The 25,604-nt window shown below is 42.1% G+C and overlaps 1 protein-coding gene across 23 annotated transcripts in view; it reads right to left on the reverse strand.

Moving 5' to 3' along the window:
* cacna1ab (calcium channel, voltage-dependent, P/Q type, alpha 1A subunit, b) overlaps nt 1-25,604 on the reverse strand; it is a 159,255-nt gene that overhangs the window by 21,634 nt on the left and 112,017 nt on the right. For 14 of the 23 annotated variants that reach the window (XM_031288753.2, XM_031288750.2, XM_031288756.2 and 11 more), the window contains 10 exons: nt 24,216-24,221; nt 21,772-21,888; nt 21,476-21,541; nt 20,545-20,642; nt 19,819-19,969; nt 17,061-17,188; nt 16,309-16,405; nt 7,739-7,844; nt 7,239-7,346; nt 3,781-3,884 (listed from right to left, as the gene is read on the reverse strand). In XM_031288753.2, the coding sequence (XP_031144613.1) occupies nt 3,781-3,884; nt 7,239-7,346; nt 7,739-7,844; nt 16,309-16,405; nt 17,061-17,188; nt 19,819-19,969; nt 20,545-20,642; nt 21,476-21,541; nt 21,772-21,888; nt 24,216-24,221 (981 nt within the window). Of the gene's footprint in view, nt 1-3,780; nt 3,885-7,238; nt 7,347-7,738; nt 7,845-12,430; nt 12,528-16,308; nt 16,406-17,060; nt 17,189-19,818; nt 19,970-20,544; nt 20,643-21,475; nt 21,542-21,771; nt 21,889-24,215; nt 24,222-25,604 lie in introns of all 23 variants that reach the window. The other 9 variants (XM_031288760.2, XM_031288751.2, XM_036000915.1 and 6 more) reach the window with 6 other exon arrangements.

A 25,604-nucleotide genomic window follows, 5' to 3' on the forward strand; every position in this document is an offset into this window, starting at 1 on the left:
ATTTTAAAGATACATCTAGTTTTACCAGTCAAACCGATCTTTAGAAACACTAGTTATTTGGCTGGTGAAGATAGTAACAGAGGCTTTGCAGTTGCAGTTGCTTCCTAAATCTGTAATAACAAGTGTATCTATCGTTGGAGGAGTCATGGAGGTGCAGATATCTGCACAGGACTGGTGTGATGTGGGTGTAGATCTTCTAAGTAGGCCAAAGATTCTCAGCAATTTTGTCTGATGGGATAGATTTATTACCAAATGTGGATTCTTTTGACATTAAACTATCGTTAGCCAATTCGTGATCATACTTCCTGTCAGAAAGCATGCCCAAAACTGACAAGTTAATGTTATATCATTATATCATTATATAGTAAAAGAACAAAGCCACACGGAACGCTTACTTCTACTGAATAAGATAGCTAGTGTGCTAATAACATGTGTGCACGACATGCCAACAGCTAAAAAGCAGACATTATGTAAGCACAAAAACAATTTGGCTGCTGTTATGATTGTATGAAATATCAATTTCTGGTCAAAACAGCTCAGAAATTCACCATGATTGTTGACTTCCATTGTTCAAGTTGTTTGTTTAGACATTTAGCCCTCTAATATGGCTGCCAGAGGGTATAGTATATCAACTGAAAGCCTTCTATTTCCTCATTTAACATGTGACATTAATGATCAAAGAACCACAACTTTAAAAATGCTGCTTTTCTTGGTCTATTCCTGTCCAGGGGTCATTTCCTGTGTCACAGAGTTAAATGGCTCACGACAGTCTGGTTTGGCACTGGCTAGATCTATTGAGAAAACTCCTGGTACATTATTTAGACGGATTGTGGCAAAAACATGAACACCACACACCTAACACAGACACCGGCTTCAATGGAGTATGTTACAGCAGTGGCATATGTATTAATGAACAGTCCCCCAGGGTTGACTGATTACATACGGAGCCACTGGTCACAGGAACCTCCACTCAACATCCCACCAACCACCACGGCAGACAGACAGACAGGCAAACAGATAGATTCATGAACACACAGACTGGAGAGAATGGGTCTTGGTTAGAGCAACTTGGTGACAATCGACGAGGATTGACCAAATAGGGAGAGCTTGATAAGTCAAGGTCTCATCTCTTCCTGGAAGGATAAAGGGAGAGCGTCAGAAGGACAGAGACGACATGGAAGACACGAATGAGGGACAACACGAGAGTGAAGAAACAGGAGAATGACGGACAGCAGACAACATATCTGAGACACAATAACAGCTCAACAAACACTGAAGAGGACGACTGAGAAGCAACTAGGCACGGATAGAGAGAGATGAGAACAACAAATGAGGAAAAATCCACCCTCTGGTTCCCTTAAACTGTTACATGGGACAACTTTTCTGTCAATGTTCCTACTTTTCCTTACTTTGCCTTTTGCTTTCAGTATGGGAGATGACGTACTATGATTTCCTTAGATAAACAGCGCGGTGGTCTTAGTTGCATAAGTTTGCAGCCCTTGGCCGGCAATCTTTTCATTCTCAGCAGTGTTTTTGCCGGACACCTTTTCTGCAGCCTAATTAACTGAAAGAGCTTCAAAGTTTATACCAAGTACCTTTTGGCAAAAACTTCAACTTTTGTTGCATTTCTTTCAGTCTTTGGTGCCACAACGTTGCTGTCTATTTTCTGCCATGACACATGATGCGGCTAAAACCAATCCACTTGTGATGAACAACTGACATACCACCCCATCTTTACCATCAGGTATTGCAATAATGACTTCATAGTAATAATAACTAAAACTATACTACACCATGTTTTATTTACATATATAGGTATATTAGTTAGCATTACTGTGTCATCCATACTTTAAATCAAAGTCGGGCATGTGGACACATATATACTAAATAGCGATGTAGTTTGTTAACACCGGGGTGTGCCTATGATCCCAACCACAGCGGCAGACACCACCATGATGTTTTAGATAGACAATACATATTCAGCTATTAAGCTCCATTGTAGCTGTACTGTAAACATCTTGACTATGATTTATGTTAGACATATGAAAAAAGAATGACAAATCATTAAACAGCATTATGATGTTTTGGGTGGATTCTTCCTTTAAAATGGTACGGGAATAGAAAAACAAAGACCACAGTGAGGAGAGGGAGAGTGAAGCGAGACACTGTAGAGATGGCGGGACAAACTGACAGACACACAGACTGGTTTAAAGTCCTTGTGTACTGCTGATGTTGAGAGAGCCTGTGTGGACCTGTCCATTCAGTCCAATGGGATGGCTGCATTCAGGAACATACCGACACATACTGTATTTGCACTGTTCAAAAGAAAAAAAGGCAAACATACTCTCCATTCATCAATGCACTCCTTCGTTCTGCAGAATGGAAATCTATGTCTCAGTCAATACAGGAGAGGCTGGCCCCATTCCATAAGCAAATGTGGACTTTGTTGTATCATGTCAAATTTATGATCAAGTGCTGAACAAACTGGACGACTTAAGGCCCTGACACACCAACCAGACGGGCCGACCGTCGGCAGAAAAGCCAGTCGGACTGATCAGTCGGGTCCCGAGGTCCAAAAAATGCCTCAGAACACACTGAGGTGACGCTGACTTGAGCATACGCTCTGCGCGTGCGCGAAACGTAATACGTCTCCATAGCAGCAGGCGGCGCTGCTCTGTATTGTTTCCATTAACAGTCTGATTATTTCCCAGAAAATGAAAACCGGCAGCTGATTGGACGAACGCGTCACGTGGTTCTTTTTTCTCCGGAAATTCACAGCCAGACTGTCATGGCGGCTTGTTCAGAATACGATCTCATATTGTACTAAAATAGTTCACCGAAACGTGTTTCTGAAAACATTTTAATCAAGAAATAGGCCATGCAGTTGCTGATTTTCGTCAGATTTTGAGCGGTCCCCATTTCCGGGTGAGTCCCGACTGCCCTGTCCCCGACTGAACATGTCGGGTCGGCCAAAATGAATGCCGACGGACAGACTCGAGCGCGGACCTCGCCAGACGGCCCGACGCCCGATTATCGGGCTGGTGTGTCTTCTCTCTTACTGGAGCGAACAGGAGGTATTACATGAGTGGAAAGATGTTTCCCACACAGTGTGGACTGAAAATACAGAGAAAGCGGGAGCGAGTGCATCTCAGAAGGCATTCATCGACAAGAGGGGAAGAGCACTGACGGGGAACAAAAAGGTAAGGCCATGTGGTATCATCATCATCATTCCTCAGAACATTACCAACAACAAAAACCATTGTTGTAAATTGGTAAACCTTCGCAACACCTGATCCTCCTCACCACGTGCAAACAGCCCATGGTGAAAAGAAAAGAGAAGCAGCAGAAAAGGGAACGGTTGCTAACTAGCTAGAGAAAGCAAAACAGCTAGATACCTCTGTTAGCAAGCATGATAAAAGGAATAAGGCTGGCCAAGGGAGCAACAAGGTGCTAGAAAAAGGGCGCAGATTTTCAAGTAGCATGCTAATAAAGTTGTCAGCACAGGCTGAGAGGAAGGTAGGTTTGGGTGAACAGGTGATAAAAAGAAAATCCAAGGCATAGGGGATTTGTATGCAAGTGTAGCTGGAAGTTTATATAGGATTTAAATTTATAAGACATGGTTCCTATATTTTTAAATCCATATTTGTCAGAAGAAAGGCAAAATTCAGTCCAAGGGCTAGTAGAAAAAGTATTATAAAAAAGGGCCAGGAGGAGGCGGAAGACAATATGGAAAATAAATGTCTTTTTGCGTTCGGGGAATTTCTCTGGGATGGAGTCTACCTGTTCCTCTCGCAGGGCCTGCAGCTTTTTCGTCTTGCTCTGCCGGTAGTATTCCATGATCATCATGGCAGCGTAGATTTTGCCCACCGTCAAGTCTGTGGCTGCTGAGAAAATGACAAGTTACCCTGCAAGATTAGACCCGAGTGAGATGGGACCCTGAGCCGTGGGGGGAATGGGAGTGCGGGACGAAATACACAAGTCACTGACACAGAGACATTCACAATGACATGCAGAATACACTAGCAATTGGCAAGACAATTCTGTTTCATTTCAATCCATTGAGGGACAGACCTGAGCTTCAAAATCAAGAATTAAAACTAAAGGCTGTTTTATGCTTCTGCGTCAACTCCACGCCGTTGCTCCTACGGCGTTGTGACCCTTTCAGAGTTCTGCGTCAGGGTTGCTTTGCATCGCAGTAGATTTCACCGCCATAACGCTAGGGGGTGTCGCCTGTGTCGCTCACCACCGAAACGGTACTCAGAATGGCAAACCCCATAGACTGTCGTGCTAAAATATTTATCTTATTTGTTTGGCCTTTTCTTGCGTAGATTTTGTAAAAAGTATCGAGAAATAGACACAGTAAAATCCATTGACCTAGTTACTGTAACCAGAAAATAAGTCTGAGGTTATTTGCGAGGTGACTGCCAGCCAGTTTATGTTATGTTAGCAAGCAAATTTTAGCACAACTGCCCACAAAGTACTGCTTGCTGGCGAAGTGCTAATTTCAAAATGTTACTGACATATAGACACTTTACAAACGGATAACCCTGTCATTGTAACCAAAATATGTCTGAGTTTATTTGCGAAGCTTATGTCAGTGAACTAGCATGTCGCTACTCCCCACAGTAGGCTGCTTGAACTATCAACACACAGGACGAGTTGGCCAATCACAGTCCTTGCGGTCTGCGTCGCCTCGACGCAAAGTTACACATTTTTGGAGGTACACGTCGAGCTACGGCCGAGGGCTCGGAGAGGGGTTCGCGGCGACGCAGAGGGGTCTGCGGGGGTATGCTGACGCAGAAGCATAAATCAGCCTTAAGTGTTTGGTTTTCAAAGGTGTTTCCATCTTCAGTTGATGAAGGTAAATTCACAGAATATTTGGTTAGTGGTAACCAATTATTGTAAGCCAAAAAATACACTGTGTTGGAGGAGCAAAAAAGCAGTTTTAGTGTCATTGCCTCTTCACCAGTCTCAGAGAGGGACAAACGTGGACTTTTAAATGTTTTAATGCAAGTCTCAGTGCAAACATACTTACTCTCATGCTTGTGCGCATGCACCCTTGTGGTCACAAAACCTCATTCTCATTGGCTAATACATTTGTCCAACACAGGGCTGAAGCCATTTAAAGCATTGATGATGCCGTCTGTATTCTAATTTTCATGCATGAAGCTCAGCTCTAAAAATCTCATGTGACAAACAATTTCTCACACCAGTTTAATAAGCTAACGATGTATGATAAGGCAAGATGGAGGAACGGAACTGCTGGTTTGCTGACAATGTGTTTCTGAGCACTGAAAGTGCTACAGGCAGATTTACCTTCAAGAAAATATGGAAATTGTCAAGTTTGGGGGCTGTGATAAGACATTCAAACTGTGCATGAAACTGATATGCTCTTTTGTTGTCTTGAAGGAACAGTGGTAACCACACTTCAACTGAAACAGAGTTGAGCTCACTTGCTGGTGTACAACAGACAAATACAACATTACAACACTGTACAATTATTAACACAACAAAGCCAATAGTCTTTTCACAGGCAGATGCTGTACCATATCAATTAGCATTCTCTTTTTTACTTCACTATCATCTAATCGTATCAAACCTTGCATATTTTTTTCTTTAATCTTAATAGGCTGGGGACCAGGTAGCCACCTCATTAAGAAACACGAGGACACCACAGTCAAATGATCCCTGGAAAACAGGAGCTCAATTTTTTTCTAAAAACTCTGGACATGTATCCCCAGAGTTTGGATGGAAACACATAAACATTTAAAATCAGAAAAATATTGAGCTTTGTTTTGGTTGTCAGATAACTAAACTGTGTAGCTAAATGAATGAGTGGTGCCCTTTTCAAAGTGGCATGGCTACAAGTCTTCCAGCATTAAAATGTTTATTAACATGTGATAAGATATGACCACACATATCTCATATCTATGTGTGTAGTATACCTTATTATCTCCCATGCATTTAGCCAAACAACTTGATGCTTTTGCTAAACATGCATCATTATACTAGCTTGTACTCATGTACCAAAATCATTTAAATAATCGTATTCTCAACAGATTCACCTGAAAAAGCTCATTCATCACAATCATTTTATATAAATCCTATTAGCCTGGATCTATTTTACTAGTTTATCTGCTGTTCAATTCTTCCTGTAGTGAAAAGACTTCTATAGAGGATCTTCTATAGTGGGCACCCCCTGATACCAGGACTGTCTGGATGGGTGGAAAGATCAGCAGTGTGAGTATGTGCTACTGTGTCCACTCTAATGTGATATATGTATGTGTCTGTGTACATGTATGTGCTAGTGTGCCTACAGAACACGTATGGTATGGTGCAGAGCCCAAACCCCAACCACGTGGCGAGCAACGTCATGGGGGACGAGGGGAGCGATTGCTGTAAATGAGTCAAGCTCACTGGGGTTCAGTTAGGCCCGCGTCCTTTCTTGTTGTGGGTAACCAAAACATTCAGCCAGTTAGTAGCTGGTATAACCTTAAGGCATTAATTAATTCCCATAACAAAAAATAATTTTACCAATACAACCTGTGCCACAACACCTCTGCCTTAGACAGGCCTTTCAACAAACACAAGTTGCTGTGTTCATGTGTGCCAGTGAGGGGTTGTATCTTTCTGTCAATCTGTCACTTTATTAGTGACTCTGACTGTTTGGGGCAGTTAAGTCCTTACTGTGGTAGCATGTGCTTGGAGTTATTGGTGACAACGGACGCAGAGCACAGGGAATTAGGCATCCCGAAAAATGGGTTTGGATTAGGTTACAATAGCAGCCTCCGAACGCTGCGATGTTCACGACAGGAACAAACTATAAGCCACAGTAAGAACTACTTTGGTTCATGCTCTGGAGACAATGAATATTACCATTGATCAAATGTTGGTCAAAGGGGAATTTTGATCCAATGGCGATGCTATATGATAACCCAGGGAGTCACCAAAATCCATTCTAAATCCCCTGCGGACCAATGCTCTTGATATCCAATTTCATGGTAGTCTGGCCAGAGATATTTTGCTCTGGACCACAGTATTGGAAGGACATTTGGAAAATCTACATTGGTGTATATATGTATTTATATGTATATATGTACAGTGTGTGTGTTTATGCTGTAGTAGCCTGATCAGGAGATGCGGAGCAGTGAATGACACTGGCTGGTAGAAGCTGTCCTCTTGGTGAGTTGGTGATCGGTGACACACACATCACTATGCCTAATTTTCCTGCAACTTACCCTTGTGCGGTGTAACCAGCAGGTCCAGTGTCTTCTGCGACAAGTTCGGCCAAATAGCCATCATCTCCTTTCTCAGCTCTGCATCCATCTGGTGCTTGTCTGCACCTCCTGGATGGCCACGTAAACCAGAGTGCCCACACACACACACGCACGTATCAAACATTTGTATCATATATCAAACATCCCCACACATAAACACCAGGCAAAGGTACAGACCAAAAGGAAGGCACAATGGCACACAATTTCAAAAGAAATGGTTTTTCGCCATTCACACATGCACACATTCACCCAAAACAAAAGGTTATTTGTTAGTGTCAGAATTGGCATTTTGACTTTTGTCATATTTGATACAATAATTTAAAGCATTCTTGTTGAAGAGAAACTGACAGACACTGAGAGGTGAACAGTCATACCCATAAATTACCCAAGACTACCCAAGACAAGAAAGTGACTGAGAAGAACAGATAGAGTAAAAGGATAATAGTACTTAAGGACTATACCCTTGGCAATCTTTATATCCAGTGCTGTCCTGATCAGAGCCATGAGGGTGGAGTTAAAATGCACCGTGTTGTCATCAGCAACCGGCAGGTCCATGCGCAGCAGCCTCTGTGGAGAGCCAGTCAGATGAGAGGATGAGAAAGGGACATGTCCTTGCTAAAGTGTGCCGTGCCTGAACCTCCAGGTTTGGGGAGGGGGTGAGGGGTTGGGGGCGGTGTTGAGAGAGCTCCATAGACAACAGCCAATTAGAGTTGGACTGGATTCGTCCAGGTTTTATTTAATGTTTACTAAGACAGATTAGAGTAAAGGCAAGGATGACTAGGTGTCACCATAATTCTTTCAGTTACGGATCTGATTAAGTTACGTCAGTGAATTTCAACTGGAGGCACTTGGTTTTTAAGTGCTCTGACAAATGTGGGCTACATTAAATGACTGTTAAATGAGCATTAATATGTTAAGTCTTGTGCAAGAGCATTTGCTTGAGGAAAGTTGAATAGGTGAGTCTCTGCGTCTCCTGTGTTTCCAGTGATACTCTACGAAACAGCACAGCTATCCACTGAGGGCCATCTGCTGCTAAGCAACTGTGAGAGCCGAGAACCACAAGGAAGAACAATCGGAGCCAAAATGGCCTCCGACCCAACCTGTGCCCATGTTCCCTAAATGTGTGAATGCATTGGCGCATTTACACATCTCTGTTGTTACACACAAAGATATAACAGAACAAATACACCTACCCCACACCCCCTTCCAACCCCAACATCCCTCCTTACCCACTTACACACAATTATTTTCACAGACTGCAATTAAGGGCGCTTAATTGGAGTCCTTTGAAGACAAAATAGGTTGACTGGAGAACAATAACAGTATCACTGGTGTAATTCTGCTATTTTTCAGGAGACTGCTTTAGTTTTATTCAACTGAGGCATCTGCTATAGAGCTCCCCCTACATGTAAGGAGGTTCCCTGTCTTTACAAGTCTATACTGTACCAGGTAAAACCAATGGAGAAACCTGCAGATAGAACAAAACAAGCTCGGCCAGCTAGGGCCGCTTGCCGTTCCTATCCTGATCAGTTGGCATCCATTAGATTTACCTACGAACATGAGCGTTGGGCACTCACGATGGCAAGCACGGTAGTACGATGGCGGTGGGATTGTGTACATGCTTGTGTGTTCCTGAGTGTGTGCGAGTGTCAGGCATGCCCAAAGCCAAGTGTGCGGCAGGCAGAGGGCATCGGCCAACATCCACAGCGCTCGGCAGGCAGGCTCAATGTCGCCCATAGCCATGCGACATAGAGTGCAAGGATGGCATGCAACACAACACCTCCCAAGAAAAATCCCACAAACCCGGGCACACAAAGCATGCAACATGCCTTTACTTCACTCCCATTTTCTAAGCCCCAACACTTCCCACCTACCCAGCCCACTACACCCCCCCTCCCCCCAGACTTCCCTCAAAACCCACTTTCACAATACAAGTAGCCGTGCATCCGCACAAAGAGAGTATCCTCAATCCAACTGGATTGATCCTACTGATTGACAGATTCATTTCTTATCTTTTGCTCTCTACATTTTTTACATTCATGGTTCCCTTAATCAAAGTCAAATTGGACAGCGATGGTAGTATTTCATATCAAGTCAAGATCTCTCTCAATGTCATACGGGTGCAGTGTCTTAAGGGGGTGTCAGAGTTAGAGAGGATTAGAGTTGTGGCATTCCCTGAAAGAAGAAAAAAATCATAGAGAAGATCAAAAAGAGATGATTGACGTTCTTTCTGTCTTTGTTTTGGACCAACCAGACTTTATAGAAGTAGTACTGTAGGGTAAGGGGACTGGGTCTAGCAAAGGGGACACATGGTAGGGACAGCAGTTAGTTGAGTTAAACTAGGCGGCTCTAAGCTTGGTTATGAGATGTAGTTACAGATAAAAAGGGAAGGGCGAGAATGAGGAGGTAGAGGAGGACCGTGAAAACACTGAAAGAGTAAAAGAGGAATCAAGAGCACGTGGGTCAATTGGAATTAACAGAGAGAGGGGTGTGTGTGTGTGTGTGTAGATAGAAAGGAAAGAGGCTGAAAATTACAGAACAAGACAAGAGATAAGGACGAGGACTAAAAACAACACTGACATAAGTTGACTAAGAAGAGGTCAGTAGCGATACACAGATATCAAAACTACTTTTTCCAGTAAGCGTGAGGCCTTGTGTCCACTAAAGGAACGCTCAAGAACTTTGCCTAAGCAATAAGAGCGATCAATCAAGAATGTTCAAGATGTCTAACCTTCCCCTCTCTGTTCTGAAAAGAAACCATGAGGGCTTTCTGATCTCAAAATGTCCTTCAATGGACTTTTTCTGTGAAATTGTATCAATGAATACTGGAAGGCTTTGATGGCTGAAGTATGTGATGGGGACCACTGCTGATACAGGTTGACATTCTGGAGAGAAAGAAGAAGGAAGAAACAGAAAGGAGAGATAAAGTAAAGACAGGGCTTGGATGGACAGAGGGATGTTATGAAGAAATGAAGATGGATGCTGATTGTTGACAGACAAGTGGACGTACTGTAGAGGCAGAAGGACAGAAGAATGACAAAAAGAGAGGAAACTGACAGGTAGGAAAAAAACAGAGAATAACAAGATTGAGTAAAAGATGAAGAGGAGAGCAAAACAGGAGAAAAAGACAGATACAGGAGAGAAAAAGAAAGAAAAAGAGAAAAGGAGAGAAAAACTAGAAAGAGACAGTGAATAGGGTACTGACACCCAGATTCAATAAAGGTTTAGCACAAGGGAGAGTTTGCAATATTTGATCAAAGTCATTCTGTTTACAGAATAGTTCAGTGTGGTTATGATTATTACGCAGGTAACGTCACAAGCTAGTTAGGCAAGTAAGGAGAGAGATTTCCATCGAAGTAGGACTGAGTATCTAATCCCAATACTTTTTTGGTACTGACCTAAATCTGTCTATAGCACCAAGTATGGAAAAACTGAATTTATGAATTTATGAAAAATTCCTGTTCAAATAAAAATCTAGCAAAGTTTAGACTAATTTACCTTCAAAATGTCATGTCAATGTTTACTTTTCTCAAGGAAGGCATTGAAAAATATGGGTGCAAATATGTTAGTTTAGTTAGATTAGCTTGACAAGTGATGCAAACCCTTCACATTGTTATTTGGGGATGACAGGATATTTGCCTTTGTGGTGCTACTCTTCAGAGCCTCTCGGCACCACAAATATTATCAGAAAAAACGATGGAAACTATAGCATTACATCATCTTTTCAATACTATTTTGGCGAATCTGGATGTCAAAGAGAATGAAAGAGAGGATAGACAGAGTAGAGCTCTACTGAGTTGGAGAGAAAGAGTAGACAACAAGACAACGAGGCAGCGGATGCTGAAATGCTCAACCCCAATCTTTACACTGGTGGTCTGAGGGGCAAAGAGAACTCAAAGACCCTGACGTTTCCGTGGGTGTCAAAAAAGGCATCTTGAAAAAAGACCAAAAACTACAAGGGCCAGAACTTTTCCTACTCATTTTAATTTGCACGATTATTATTATTTGTATGTGCACAGTGTGTATTTGGCACAGTAATGTGGGCATGTTTATGTGAGCACTATAGTGCCATCCACAGGAATAAGAGACGCAGAGAACCGAAGACAGACACCCTTGCCGGTCCTTCTGTACCCGCATCGTAAGCAAATAGTTGCACATTAGATGTTGTTTGTCCGTGGGCCTCTACACTAGAGATTTTCACATGAACAAATTATTTATGTTTCTTATCATTGAACAATACAGTGCGTACAAAATTTCATATATATGCTCACAAAGAATATTAGTAATGACCACAAGCAATTGGTCGTCCTGGAGTCCTTGCCATCATTTACACTTTTTTTTTTTTTTTAAATGTACTTCAAATAAACATATCTATAACACATAATGACAATATGTGGTCGGAGAATATGTTTTATTTATACATTTTGTATAATTTGTTTTTGCATACGTCTCAACAATGGTGTAGAGACGGGAATACAAGCTTATTAAATATTTCATTTCCGTATACTGCAAGATCGGTGTGGTAAAATATGAAGACATGAATTTAAAAACTGAGGTAGGAAAACAGAGGAACTTTTCTTACTGTTTAAGTTCCTTCATTTGTTATGGAAAAGGAGAATTGTTTGTCAGATCTGTGCTCTATGTATCTTTGCTTTTCTGACTGGATTGTGGTGTGTGCATGCGTCCGTGCAGGTTGCAGAAGGACTGGCAAAGCCTCCTCCGTTCCCTTACTCCTGCGGCCTGGCGGGAGGAAATAAAAGAAAGAGGATTGACTACCACTCCACTGTCACTTCACTTCACTGCACGACAAAAGCCCATCCCTCCATCCCCGCGGTCGGAGAGAGAGAAGAGAGGACAGCGCTTACCACCACCACAACCACCACTAACAAACAATGAGGAGAACACCGCTGGCAGGGAAGGAGGGAGGGAGGGAGGTGGAGGAGAGGGGGAGAGGTGGAGAAGGAAGAAAGGGACGGGGCGGTTTCAGCAGATGAGAGAGGAGAGGCTCTCCTCCCCAGCGATGGGGAGGTTTAAAGACGGAGATGGGAGGGGAATAGGAGGTGAAGAAGAGAATGATGGGAAAAGGGAGGGAGAGAAGGAGGTGGGGGTGGTGGCCGAGGGGGGCGGAGGGGTAAGGTGGGGGGCGAGTCTACCTTATAGGCGACCCGGGCGGGACACCTCTTCCCGAGGCCTAGCGGCGGACACATGTGTCTTAGCATCTGATACATGTCTGTGTAACTGATCCGGCCGCTGGGGTGGCCACAAACACACACATACACACACACACACACACACACATCCCATGCGTTCAAACAGCCGCACGTAAACACACACACGCACGCACACACACACACACACACACACACACACACACACACACACACACACACACACACACACACGACAGACAGAACAAACAAAGACGGACGACGTGAAAACGAAAAAAAGAAAATGTATGAGGGGTAGGGAGAGGGAGGACGATGGGGGGGGGGAGGACGCAGACGCACAGAGGTGTGTTTGGAGGAGGAAGACATGAGGAGAAAAAGGAAAGAAACCGACAAAGGAAAGGAAGAAGGGGGGAAACAAATACACAGAGGTTATTGTTTTGATCGCTGTGGATATGTGGTTGCTGTGGTGACAGAAAGAGAGAAAGAAAGAGAAAGAGAGAGAACGAGGGAGTGTGTTAAGAGGCTTCTAGTCTGGTTTATCATAAAGTATAGGGGAGAGGAGAGGAAGGAAGGGAGGGAGAAAGGTTAGGGAAGGAGGGGAGAATTGGAGGAGGAGGAGGAGGTGTTATTTAGTTTAGTTAGTTGTTGTTAAGATACCGTTCTATGCGAGGTGAAAAGGGGATTTGGGATTTTTTTTTTTTTTTTTTGGTCTTTGCCCTCTTTCGCCACTCGGATAGAACTGGCAGCGGGGCTTCTAGCAGGCAAAGAAAAGCACCGCTGCAGAGATCGAAGTGAGTCACAATGACAAGTCAATGCAGTCTGTTACTGAGGCTGCGTGTCCACCGGGGAACCTTTGCTCACACGTGTGCCTCCAGATGTTCATGGGAGCCCTCCCTGATGATGACACGAAGGGTTGGGAATGGGATACCCCAACGGTGCAAACAGCTAGGCCTTGGCTATTGGAAGGTCAGTTCACCCACATCACTAAATGTGTCATCACTTACCTCTTGTGGCATCCAGCTATGCAGAAAGTTTCAGGTTCTGGTGCCCAGGGTGCCCTCTTACTCAGAATAGAGCTCAACAGTGACCGCCCACTTTTTGTAACAGCTCTGGTTCTGGAAGTGATTTCCCCCGTTCAATATCTCCATTGACGTTTCATTAAATGCTTACATAAAGAGTTTTAAGCCTGAAACCAAGCCAACCAGCTACAAGATGAATCGTGACCTTAAAACATTTGATCCGAAACCAAATAACATTTTGAAAATGGCAAAAAAGGCAAAGGTTCAAGACGGTGTACAGATACCATCACAGACTTCGATGGTAGCAGTTCGCGTAAACATTTCCATGGTAACAGCGAGTTCCACCAATCAGAGACGTCGCTGTTACGGTTAGGATTGTGGATAGTGTACTATTTCTCCATAAGATGGCAAAAAAAAAACATGTTTTTCTTAAAACAAGGTTGATTTCATACAAACTTCTAGCTTCTACAGGAGCATAAACCTTCGTTTCACAACCTCAGAGCTCATAATCAGTCCACCTTGGATGGCGTAGACATTATGGCTAATACTTAAAATCCTAATGGAGAAAATGAATGGGATTTTTACTTCCGGAACCACACCGTTGAGCTCTATAACTCATAGTCCTCACCGTGAACAGATTCAGTGGAACTATGGCCCTACTTTAATCACGCGAGCGCATCGACAAGTGCGAAGTGATAAAGTCTCCAAGCGCACCGGCTATTTTGGTTCATGTAGGTGATGAAGGGGGATATAAATCAAAGGGTGTGGAGATTAATGAACACACTGTCAGCCAGTCACATTACTGGTCTTATAGGTCTAAAACAGCTCAGCCAATCACAGTGAAGTATGACCATTAGCTCAACAAATGGAAATATAATCATATTGTTGTCTGGATGGTGCAGAGTGGGACAATGTGAACACACAGCGCCACTAATCTGCAGCCAGCAGCAGATGGTGTAGGTTTTTTTAACAGTTAGCACAATGACAATATAAATGAGTAATAATAAAAAGTAGGCCTATGTGTTTCTAGATAACTCAATCAAATTGCTTTATTAATTGTATTACTCCTCCCAGGCCCTGAAGCTTTTATACATTTGTTTTACTATCATTTGAATGGTCGATCCTACTTATATGTGTTCATTATGTGGAAATATAAATAACAGAAACAACAAAGCAGCTCAGTTGAACCATGAACGAGATGGCCTCCTGCAGTTAATATAAGTAAATACTACAATATAAATACTCGGAACAGACCCAGTGTCTCAAAACTAAAACTATGTGCATGGCTAGACATCACCAGGGGTATGTTGTAAAATATGTTGTTTTTATGATTTGGGTGAAGTGACCATTTAACCATTTCTTATGTCTAAGCCAAAGACTGCAGCACCTTAAAAAGATCTTGACAGTAAACAAACACAGACGGCATGACCAACGATTCTTCCCACAAGCATCTGTCGACACAGGGAGTTATTAAGAGGTACCTGGTGGACACAAGACCTTTTTTTATGTCCAGAGTCCCTGCCCCAAACCACACACACACCCTGCCCCTTTTCCTTCTTTCCCCATACACCAGAGCCACAAACAGAGCAGGTTTGGCCATATTAATATAGTATTTCAGGTAGCAGTGAATAGAAGCTGTTACCATAAGGCCTGTTACATTCTCCACTCAAGGTGTGCCAACACAAGCATGTGGGATACACAAGCTCTCTGCTTACATAACAAACGCCCACAGGGGAAGTAATGTCAGTATGATCTAGGACTGGGGTATTTACCATAAAAAAACTGGCCAAAGAGAAAGAAACGTGTGGTTGTATTGTACACAAAAGAGTACCTTGAAAAGTTTTGTACATATTTCATTGTGCAATGAGCCCCCTGTGCATTTCCCTTTGCATTGTCGTGTGCATTCTTTATGAAGAGCTTGTAACAGGCCTAACGCTCGTTTTGATTCCTTGAATCCCTAAAGCCACTGTGTAGGATTTTAAAAGTTTGACTTTCAGTACACATAGTGGCTTTAAAATATATATAAAAATTAAATATGACAGGCTGCTTAGCACAGTGGTTAACAAACACGTGCCACGGAGGCACAATAATCTGCAGTTTTTCATTAGCTGATATCAGCTGCTTTAATTTGTGGAATTATCTGTGTGGGTGACTATAATCGAAGCCTGTAGACTCTGGAGCCTTGATGACACATGGCTGAAAAACACTGGCTTAGCTAACAGCTACAAAGGTTAGCGTTGTGACAGTATTCAGACCAAGCCCTCTCTGCATAAGTCTCTGTACTAAAGTAACCCCACCTCCCTCACCCAAACCCCAACTCAAACAAGAACAATGCACATTGCTCTACCATTTTCTGCCCAGGCAAAATTAGACAGCAAGCAGAAATAAAAGACAATGGCTGACTGGAGTCTGGACTCTAGTGTTTACATCATACTGAATTAAAAGTGAACATATCAGTGTCATTTCCCCAGCGTTCAGTCAGAAGACAATAGCAAGTGCAGTGCACTACCTCATGCTCCACACACCGCTGTCGGTGTGTGTGTGTGAGAGTATGTACAAGAGTGTGTGTGTGCGCATTTCTGCATTGTCCCAAACATTCTCATTGTCATATCAGAATGCATATACAACAGAAACCCCCCACCCCCCCAAAATGATTCAATGGTGAAATGAGATTAAAACAACTGAATAATGCAAACCCAAAGAGAAAGATCAAACCAAATGAAATAAAAATAGTTGAAGTAGGAAAGAATTTGTTTTAAAAGTGATAAAGAGCGACATTCATTCCAGTCTCTTAAAGGCGAGCAGGTTGCGTTTAAGTTTGTGCTTTAGGGGTTTGGTCCAAACCTTGCAGGCCACCCTATGTGGGCATTTCTTGCCAAGGCCCAGAGGAGGGGAGATAACTCGCAATAAACTGTACATATCCTTATAATGTATGCGCCCGCTGCAAGAAAAATACAAGGAGGGGAGGTTAGGTGAGGGAATACACAGAATACAGAGAGAGAGAAAGAAAAACAGAGGAGATGATAGAGAAGAAGAAAAAGGATAGGGAGAAGAGGAGAGAGCATTTATTTACACTGAGAAAAAGAGGTGTAGGACACCTTCCTATCATACATGCCCACGCACACTCATTACAGAGGGCTGAAGAGGAAGTGGAGAGGATCACATTCAACTCAACTGTGTAATTTCTATCTAATTGTGCAATTTGAGGAAGCAGGCAGAAAGGTTCAGAGAGAAATAAAGAAGGAGAAGACAGGGAGAAAGCTGGAAAACTCTTTGCTCAGGCAGGCCAGCTTTAACTGACCCACTTTTAACTGCTACAGTGTCATCACATGATGTAGATCCTGTTTCACCATAACACTTCTTGAATGAGATCATGACTCCAGTCTTCCCCCGTTTTTGGGACGGGAGAGAAAGTCAAGGGTTAAGAGTTCCTTTACATTCAGCATAAGACTGTTCAAACGTGTCTAGACATATAACTTGCTAACTTATTTTTATGTTACACATCTGTCTATAACAGTATTTTCTTTGCTATTTCATTATGTATTTTGTGTGACTTCTACAGCGTGTGTGTATGAGTGTGTGTGTGTGCCACTCACCAGGCGGCAGGGTCGTACTCGGCCCATATCCTTACATACTCGTCCAGGTGATGCGGCCCCAGGATAGAGGAGTCTCTGGTCAGGTACTCAAAGTTGTCCATGATGACAGCCACGAACAGATTCAGCATCTGGAACAAGGACGAGGTAAATAAACTCATTGCAGAAGCTTTTTCTTGTTAAGGTTTAATAATCAAACACTACTGGATTCTAGACATCAGAACGTTAGGTTGGGTTTGGAGAATTGTTTTTGTCACTTGCATTACTTTAAAGGTCCTATGACATGCTGCTTTTTGGATGCTTTTATATAGACCTTAGTGGTCCCCTAATACTGTATCTGAAGTCTCTTTTATATAGACCTTAGTGGTCCCCTAATACTGTATCTAAAGTCTCTTTTATATAGGCCTTAGTGGTCCCCTAATACTGTATCTGAAGTCTCTTTTATATAGACCTTAGTGGTTCCCTAATACTGTATCTGAAGTCTCTTTTATATAGGCCTTAGTGGTCCCCTAATACTGTATCTGAAGTCTCTTTTATATAGACCTTAGTGGTCCCCTAATACTGTGGCAAGGTGGAGGGTGTTCATCAATCATTTTTTTTTATTTTTCATTTAAAGTGCCCATATTATGAAAAAATCACTTTTTCTGGGATTTGGGGTGTTATGTTGTGTCTCTGGTGCTTCCACACACATACAAACTTGCTGTTTAGAGTGAGATACAGTTTCTGAATGTGTCCTGTCTTCAGTCTCTGGGTGAGCTGTTCAAAATCGGCACGGCTTGTGACGTCACAAGCCGAAACAAGCAGGCTAACCGCAACCATTAGCTCGTAGCGTTAGCATGCTAACGCTAGCATGCTACCTCGTTCTCAGTAGCAAAGCACTGCTACAACACACACAAGTTCACCATAATCTACAAAAGAACTACTTCCATGTGCGCCCTCATTTAGAAGTCTCCCAGCTAAACCTGCCTTGTAACTGACCGAAGTTGTAGAAACAGCCTTTCTTTTTCTGTCTATGGAGCTAACTAGCTGACATGATCTACATCTGAGCTACTGGGCATGTGCAGTGCAATCAAAGATAGTACAGAAGAAGAAGAAGAAAAGAGGTCTCACTCTGTAGCTAAAACAGAGACCAGCTGAAAAGAGGATCTGCAGCAGTGAGAGAGAGCACTGCAGTACAACAACAATATGGTGTTTTTAGAAAATTAAACCATGTAAACATATTCTGGTACAACCTTAAAATACAATTATGAACCTGAAAATGAGCATAATATGGCTGCTTTAATCCTTCCTCTAAATACTGAGGTTCTTTTTTATTTGGAGCATTCACTCCGGAAATGTTGCTTCTTAGGATTTTTCGCCATACTCCTAGCTGCTGCTCCGTCCCTATGGTCTCTCCCCTCTTCCTGACCCTTTTAGCTCAGGCTGAGCTCGATGAGCCACTAGTGGAATGTTGCCCTAAAAACCCGACACCACAACTTCAGTTCAACATTCTGTGAACTTGTTTGGCAAGAGCTTGACTGTAGCGTACGTTCATTTACATGTAAAAGTCCCATAGTCCAGCTTTTCTTTCTTTTTTTTAAGATTATTTTTGGGACATTTTAGGCCTTTATTTGACAGGACAACTGAAGACATGAAAGGGGAGAGAGAGGGAGGAATGACATGCAGCAAAGGACTGCAGGTCGGAGTCGAACCCTGGCCCGCTGCGCCGAGGAGTAAAAATCTCTATATATGGGTGCCTGCTCTACCAACTGAGCTATCTAGGTACCCCCATAGTCCAGCTTTAATGTTGATGACAAATGTCTGTTTTGAAACCAACTGAGAAATCCCAGATGACTGATATGTCAAGGAAATGAAGCAGAAGGACGACCATGTTAGTTGAACCATTTAGCTACAGCTGGATATTGAAAGGCAGAGTATGCCTTGCTGCCAATGTATCCCTTGTAGTCAGCTGCGGTACTGCATGTATTGCAGTACAATATATCCCCTGCCGCCCAAATAACAATTTTTCCCATAGGCCTCGATTGATGAAGACACCGCTGTAAAATTGATGATAAGACACTAAAGCATACACAGCCAATTATTACTATTATTACTATTTTGCAGTGAAAGATTTGACATTTTTTTTTAAACTTTCTCAAAACCTCAAAAAGTTGTTTTGCATGTGTTGTCAACACAGTGTGATGTCGATAGGACGAACAGTTTGGTTAAATGAAACACTAATGTACAATAATGTGTCATTGGCCACACAACATGGTAGCCATCTTGGAACATGGTAGCCAGGATTACATAATAAATCCACACTTTAACACTATGAAGCAACACCAAGCAAAGAGGGATTATTGAGAAATATATGATATTATTCACTTTAGGTTTTCTAGTACACCCTCCAGTAAGGAGAAGTAAATGGATTAAATATTTTGGTAACACTTTACTTGAAGGTATCTACATAAGAGTGACATGACACTGTCATGAACACATGACACAGTCATGACACATGAACCCTAACCCTAACCCTAACCATAACCATAACTCTCACCCAAATTCTAACCGCTACCCTAACCATAACTTGTCATGACAAAAACCGAATGACACTTACTAAAAGAAGCGTTATGTCATTAAAGTTTATGCCTTGTTTATAATGTTTATGACACGTTCATGACAGTGTCATGTCACTCTTATGTAGCTACCTTCAAGTAAAGTATAACCAATAGGTTTTTTTAAAGTTAAAGGGACATTCCGTGTTTGTTTTTTTTTTGCTCACCAGGAAAGAGCAGAGGAAGATGAAGGAGACAAAGTAGGTGTAGGCAAAGGTGCTGCCACATTCAGGTTCTGTATTCCCTGAGGCCGGGTCGCATTCCTTCCCACCCAGGCAAGCCAACATGATGTCATGCCAGGCCTCGCCCGTAGCGCTCCTGCACGAGGGAAAACCCACAGCAAATCATGAAAGAGTGAGCACACAGAAGAAAGCATTTCATTGATAGTAATGTGCGAGAGGCATCTACTCAAACAATACGGAGCATGCTGCTATGGCGCAGCTTTGGGAACATGAAAATTCATCAGAAAGAAGATACATTGATAAATTCCATAAATCATGGAAATAGCATCTGCAGAAAAGAACTGATGTAATCACAACAATGATTTCAGTGCCGTAGGTTTTTTTAAATTTTATTTGAAGATCTCCACAATGGTGCAGGTCCTTTACATCAGCATGAAAGCAAGAATGAATACACTTACACATTTACACACACACACACACACACACACACGAAAAAACACAATAGGACTGTGAGACTGTGAAATGCAGCTGGAGTTGAACATGTTGACATAAAATAGGAGGTGGTAGTGTGCAATGGCAATTAATTAAGGATCACAGACGAAAAACTCCTCCTCCTGGGGGTTAGATTTGTTTCACGTTTTTAGAGAAAGGAGGCTCGTGCGAGCATAATAATATAGCTTACATGTGTAAAAGAGAGGCTAAAAGACTCACCTGAACAGCAGCATTAGAGCCATGATGAAGGTCCTGAAGTTATTGTGTTCGTTGATGGCACTCTCTCCCTCGTCATCTAGCGCCAAATTCCCAAACAACTAAACTCATAAACAGTGGAGAAAGAAAGCAAATCACAAAAACGAAAAAAAAAACAAAAAAACATTACTGTATATTCTTTACTCTGATGACAAAGTTGAAACAATGCAGTAACAACATAAGCTGTGGTGGGGATTTTAAAATGCTATACATCTATATTTTACTCAATCACAGTAATTAAATATTGTGAGCTATTTACTTTCATAAATCTATGTTGCTGCACTTCTACTTCTACTTTCCTATACTTCTGAGGCCAATATTGTACTTTTCCTCCACAGCATTTATTTGACAGCATTATTATCTTGCCGAGTCAGATTTTACATACAAAACCTACATAAAACAGATTTGGTGCATATTTATAATTCAAAACCATTCTGTAGTATATCAAATATTCCAATTGGCTCCACAACCAGCTGCAGCATTAACATGTTGCGTTACACATTAATGCATCAGCACAGTAACAATAAACTAGCATTAGAATGTGCAGTATAACGTCAGACTGGAGCTATTGTTTCATGCATACAAAGTATTAGAAGTAAGAATTATTTAGTTTTGATACTTTGAGGACATTTTACTGGTATCACTTTTGTGCTTTTTAGTTTAGTTCTTCACTTGTAATTTTAGAATACAAGACTTTTATATGTAACTGGCAAATAGCCAAATCTGTATGTTTAAGTAGGTAAAGGATGTGAATATTTCTTCCATCACTGGATTTGATATGCTGTTCACACATGTGCAGAGAACATTTTTGACATATATCGAACATATATTCTAAAAAGTCATATAACAACATATGAAATTGAATATTCAAATAGGCAGATATAGCGGTACTCACCTGCATGCCAATGATGGCATAGATGAAGAAGAGCATGGCAATGAGCAGGCACACGTATGGCAGAGCCTACCAGAGAAGATGAAGACAGAGGAAGGATTTGTAAGGGCTGTTACGTGTATTGTGACTGTATGTACATTGTAGTATAGGGTTTATTTACTATGGGATTAGAGGAGTGGAACAGGAGAATAGTAGAAATGAGAACATGAACAATAAAGCGAGTTAAAATCAAGATTGCTTCTTTATTGGACAACACAACATACAGTACATAATGTGTGTATCTGTTAACGACTGAATACCTTAAAGGACTGGACGAAGGTCCACAGCAGGATGCGGATGGTCTCTCCCTGTCTCAACAGCTTGATGAGGCGAGCTGCTCTGAACAGCCTCAGGAAGCTCAGGTTGATGAAGTTATTCTACATTGCAGAGGGAGAACACGATCAGTTTCACCAAACACACGACGCATGCACAACCTCCCTCTACCAAACACAAAAAACCAAAAAACAGCGGAAGAAAGAGAGGTCAAAGAGCAAAAGAGAAAGAGAGAGGGGTGGGGGGGCGGGTCAAACCCAACAAAACATAACCAATTGCAAACATAATGGCTCTTAGTAGATACAAGTATACATGGGAGAAAGACAGAGAGAAGGTCAAAAGACAAAGAAAAGACGATAGGAGGAAAAAAAGAGAGGAAATAAGGAAAATCATAATTCAAAGAGTCTAAAGGTCATCATCCAATCTGGTACAGCAGAATGCTTTTTTTTTTTTTTTTTTTAAAGAACCAAATGCACTGATCTCTGGGGGGCAAGCAGGCCACACAAGATGGAGCACAGTGCACTGTGCCTGTCAACCACGCACACACACGCACGCACCCACGCACGAACACACACACACACACACACACACACACACACACGTCTGCGGCCCAAAGAGCGTGGCTTAGGGTTGTCTGTGACACCAAACTTTTTCTAATGTTTGAGGAGTTTTCTTTTCAAAATCAGCCTGAATCTGGTGGCTCATCTCCCGAGAACAGCAGACATTGTGTATTACATGAGAGGTGGATAAACTTTGTGCCTTTTCATACTTGGGTTGAAGTTTGGAGGTTTGTTCTCTCCGGTCCGAGAGTTTAATATGTTTGGAAAAGTGTTGTTCTGGTCTTAGGTTCGCTTTGAGCATGCTCTGGAGCCTGCAAATGTTATTGCCCATGTGCAGTGTTAGAGATCTACATGGCACATTAATGTCATCCCTCACTGGGTGCAATGGGAATACTGAAATTAGGAGAAAAGAAAATACTAAACAAATTCTGAAATGTTTTGGACATGTGTCTTGATTGAAGGTGTTGCGGGATTGTGACATGCCACACACCCAATCATGACTGTTTACATGGTTTTGTGACTAAAGAACTAGCATAAACATCATGAAGGAAAGCATATACCTATATACTTTTCTTGATGTTTGCAAAACGTGCTAAAAACTCAACTGGATGTCCAGTAGGTGATGATTACGTTGTTGAAGATATCTGTCGTAAAAATCTATCAAGGGTGTTAGAGTGACTTTTGTGTGTAAAAACAGTCCTGCAGTAATGACTCGCTCTTCTCAATGACCGAAGAAACCAACCTGAGAATAGACTTTAGTATCTAGACCAAGTGTGAAAATGCCCCCAAACACTGCGGCGCTACGGTCTCGACATGAATTCAGCCCAATGAATTGCTGATTTTTGCTTGTCTTTCTTAACAGTGTCACAGAGAGAATAATGTAATGTACAACAGCCAAACTCCCTGGTGAGGCCCTGGCATTTTGTGGTTGACAGGCAAGGTGGGAAGAGGAGCATGAAGAGGGAGAGGAGGGAGAGGAAGGACTAGCGAGCAGCCTCAGTGCAGGCATGGTTTGGCATGTCAGCATACTTTTTGAGGAAAAGAACTGGCCTACATGCAGACCAGTAGGGGCCAGTGGGGCCGAGCACATCCTAAGCTCTGATTCACACATTCACTTATTTAGTTGCATTAAGAGTGTGGGATTTCAATTTTTCACTTTGCATCAGATTTAAAATTAACATGAGCCAAGTACTGGTAAATACTAGCAACTAATGTTGTCATGATAACACAAATGTGCATACACTCATACTGTACTTTTGCAAAGAGTATGAATTATTAACTCGTTGCAGTTTTATCAAATGTGATCTTTGCGATCATCTGCACTGCCCCACACAGATGCTGTGAGTAGCAATGCAGTCAACTAAATCTTGAAGCAGATCCAAGTGTACCTAATTTGTTGCTAGGAGACAAATATGGAAGCGTTGTTTGCAGAAAACATTTGCAGCCCCTGTTCTTTAGCACCAATCCACCTGGATGGAAAATTAGCTAAACGCTGGAGATTTTGGGTATGAGTTAAGCCCAATGATCAGGAAGCCTTTGCTTTCCCTGTGTACAGATCAGAGTAATAAACCGGTAAACTGAATATTATACTGTACCTACAAAAGTTTTTTCAGGGAATTGAATGCATGTAAGTATGTGTAAAAAAAAAAAAAAATGTATTACGTTAATAATGAACCTCTCTATGTCATCAGGTACAGAGTTTAAAAAGTCATCATCCAGGAAGCACATGCACTGGTGTCAAGGATAAGACTGGTCATGGGGGGAGGAGAGTGGGTGACTGGGGGGTAAGGAATGCGTTGGAGGAGGGGGGGGGGTATGCATGACCAATGAGGATGCAGCAAAAAGCTTTGAGAGATAAATTACAAACCAACCAGATTCTACATGTGCCAAGATGTAGAAAGATGAATTGGGAGGGAGTTTTATTTTTAAGTTTTATTGGTAAGTTGTAGTACATTGTGAGTGGGTGAGAGACATTTTTGTGAGGGAAGGAGAGGGTTGGTCGTGTGTTTTATTGGGCAGGGGCATGGGGCACACCATCACCATCATTATCATCATCATCATCACAGCACCACCACCACATGTCATGGCGCAGCACGGATGGAGAACACGATGAAGGATTTCATAGTGCATTTTGATTGGATGGATTTTATCAGAGGAGGAGGGAGTGGGAGGGGCGTAGGGCGCCAACAAAGTAGAGAGGTTTAAAGAAAGCATGTAAAGAGATAGAAGAAGAGGAAGACGGAATCATTATGGGTGTCATTGATAAAGGCAGTGAAACACAACTTCAAGTCAACAACAAAAGTTAATGAAAGTGATTTGAATATACAGCATGTTCAGCCCCTTTTTGATGCCAGCTCTATCAGTAAACAATGTAGCGCTTTCTTATTCGGTTAGCTTTAGCATTGGGTAGTACCAAGCTTGTTCCAAATGGGTCCATTAAAGGGTTCTGCTCTGCCTACCAGGTGTGAGGTAATCTAATTTAGCTATTTTAAAAAAAATATATATTTGAAGTTACGTAAATCATTAACCTTAAAGTATTCAAGCATTTGCAAAGGGTGTCCAATATTTCCTCCCCTTTCACTGACATGTATTTACATGTATATTGTCATTTTGATTGCCTGATGTGAGTTGCATGTATTTTTGGAACTCAATTGGAGACTGTATTTCCTGTACTTGCATGACAGAGACTGTGCTCTCTAAGCTAATGGATATACGGCCATCAAGACCAAAAGCTTGCCTTTATAGGTAAATGCTTGCACTACACCTAAGTGTGCAGAGGCTTCTTTTCTCCTTATTTGATTTGTTGGCAATCTTTACACTATTTGTCAGTGGAACACAAGGAAAAAAAGGGACTGGTGTTGTTAGATTTTTGTTCAATTTTGGGGAAATGAATAGTCCTCAAAACTGTAACAAGAAGCTTAGTTAACCTGAAGTAAAAGCAGATTTTGGGCTTTGCCCACAAGGTAACTATGCAACCAAGCAACCTGCCACTTGTGATTACTAGCCAACACTAACACTAGCTTTTGCTTGATGCGCAAAGATCAGATGTGCTGCTGCAAGCTGACAGAGAATCAATCGGATGTCTGAAATGATCAGTTCACTGTGGAAAACACCACTAGTGTCAATTAATGTCTCTTCAGACAGCTAAGATGTCAATTGAGCACGTCCAACACGGCCAGAGGGTGTCTTTGAATCATCTGAAAACACTGTTGTTTTGCAGTAATTACCACACTTACTCCTAATCAAGTCAGTGTGAATGA

The sequence above is a fragment of the Sander lucioperca genome, chromosome 4, assembly GCF_008315115.2.
Source record: "Sander lucioperca isolate FBNREF2018 chromosome 4, SLUC_FBN_1.2, whole genome shotgun sequence".
In the NCBI taxonomy this organism is placed as follows: Eukaryota; Metazoa; Chordata; class Actinopteri; order Perciformes; family Percidae; genus Sander; species Sander lucioperca.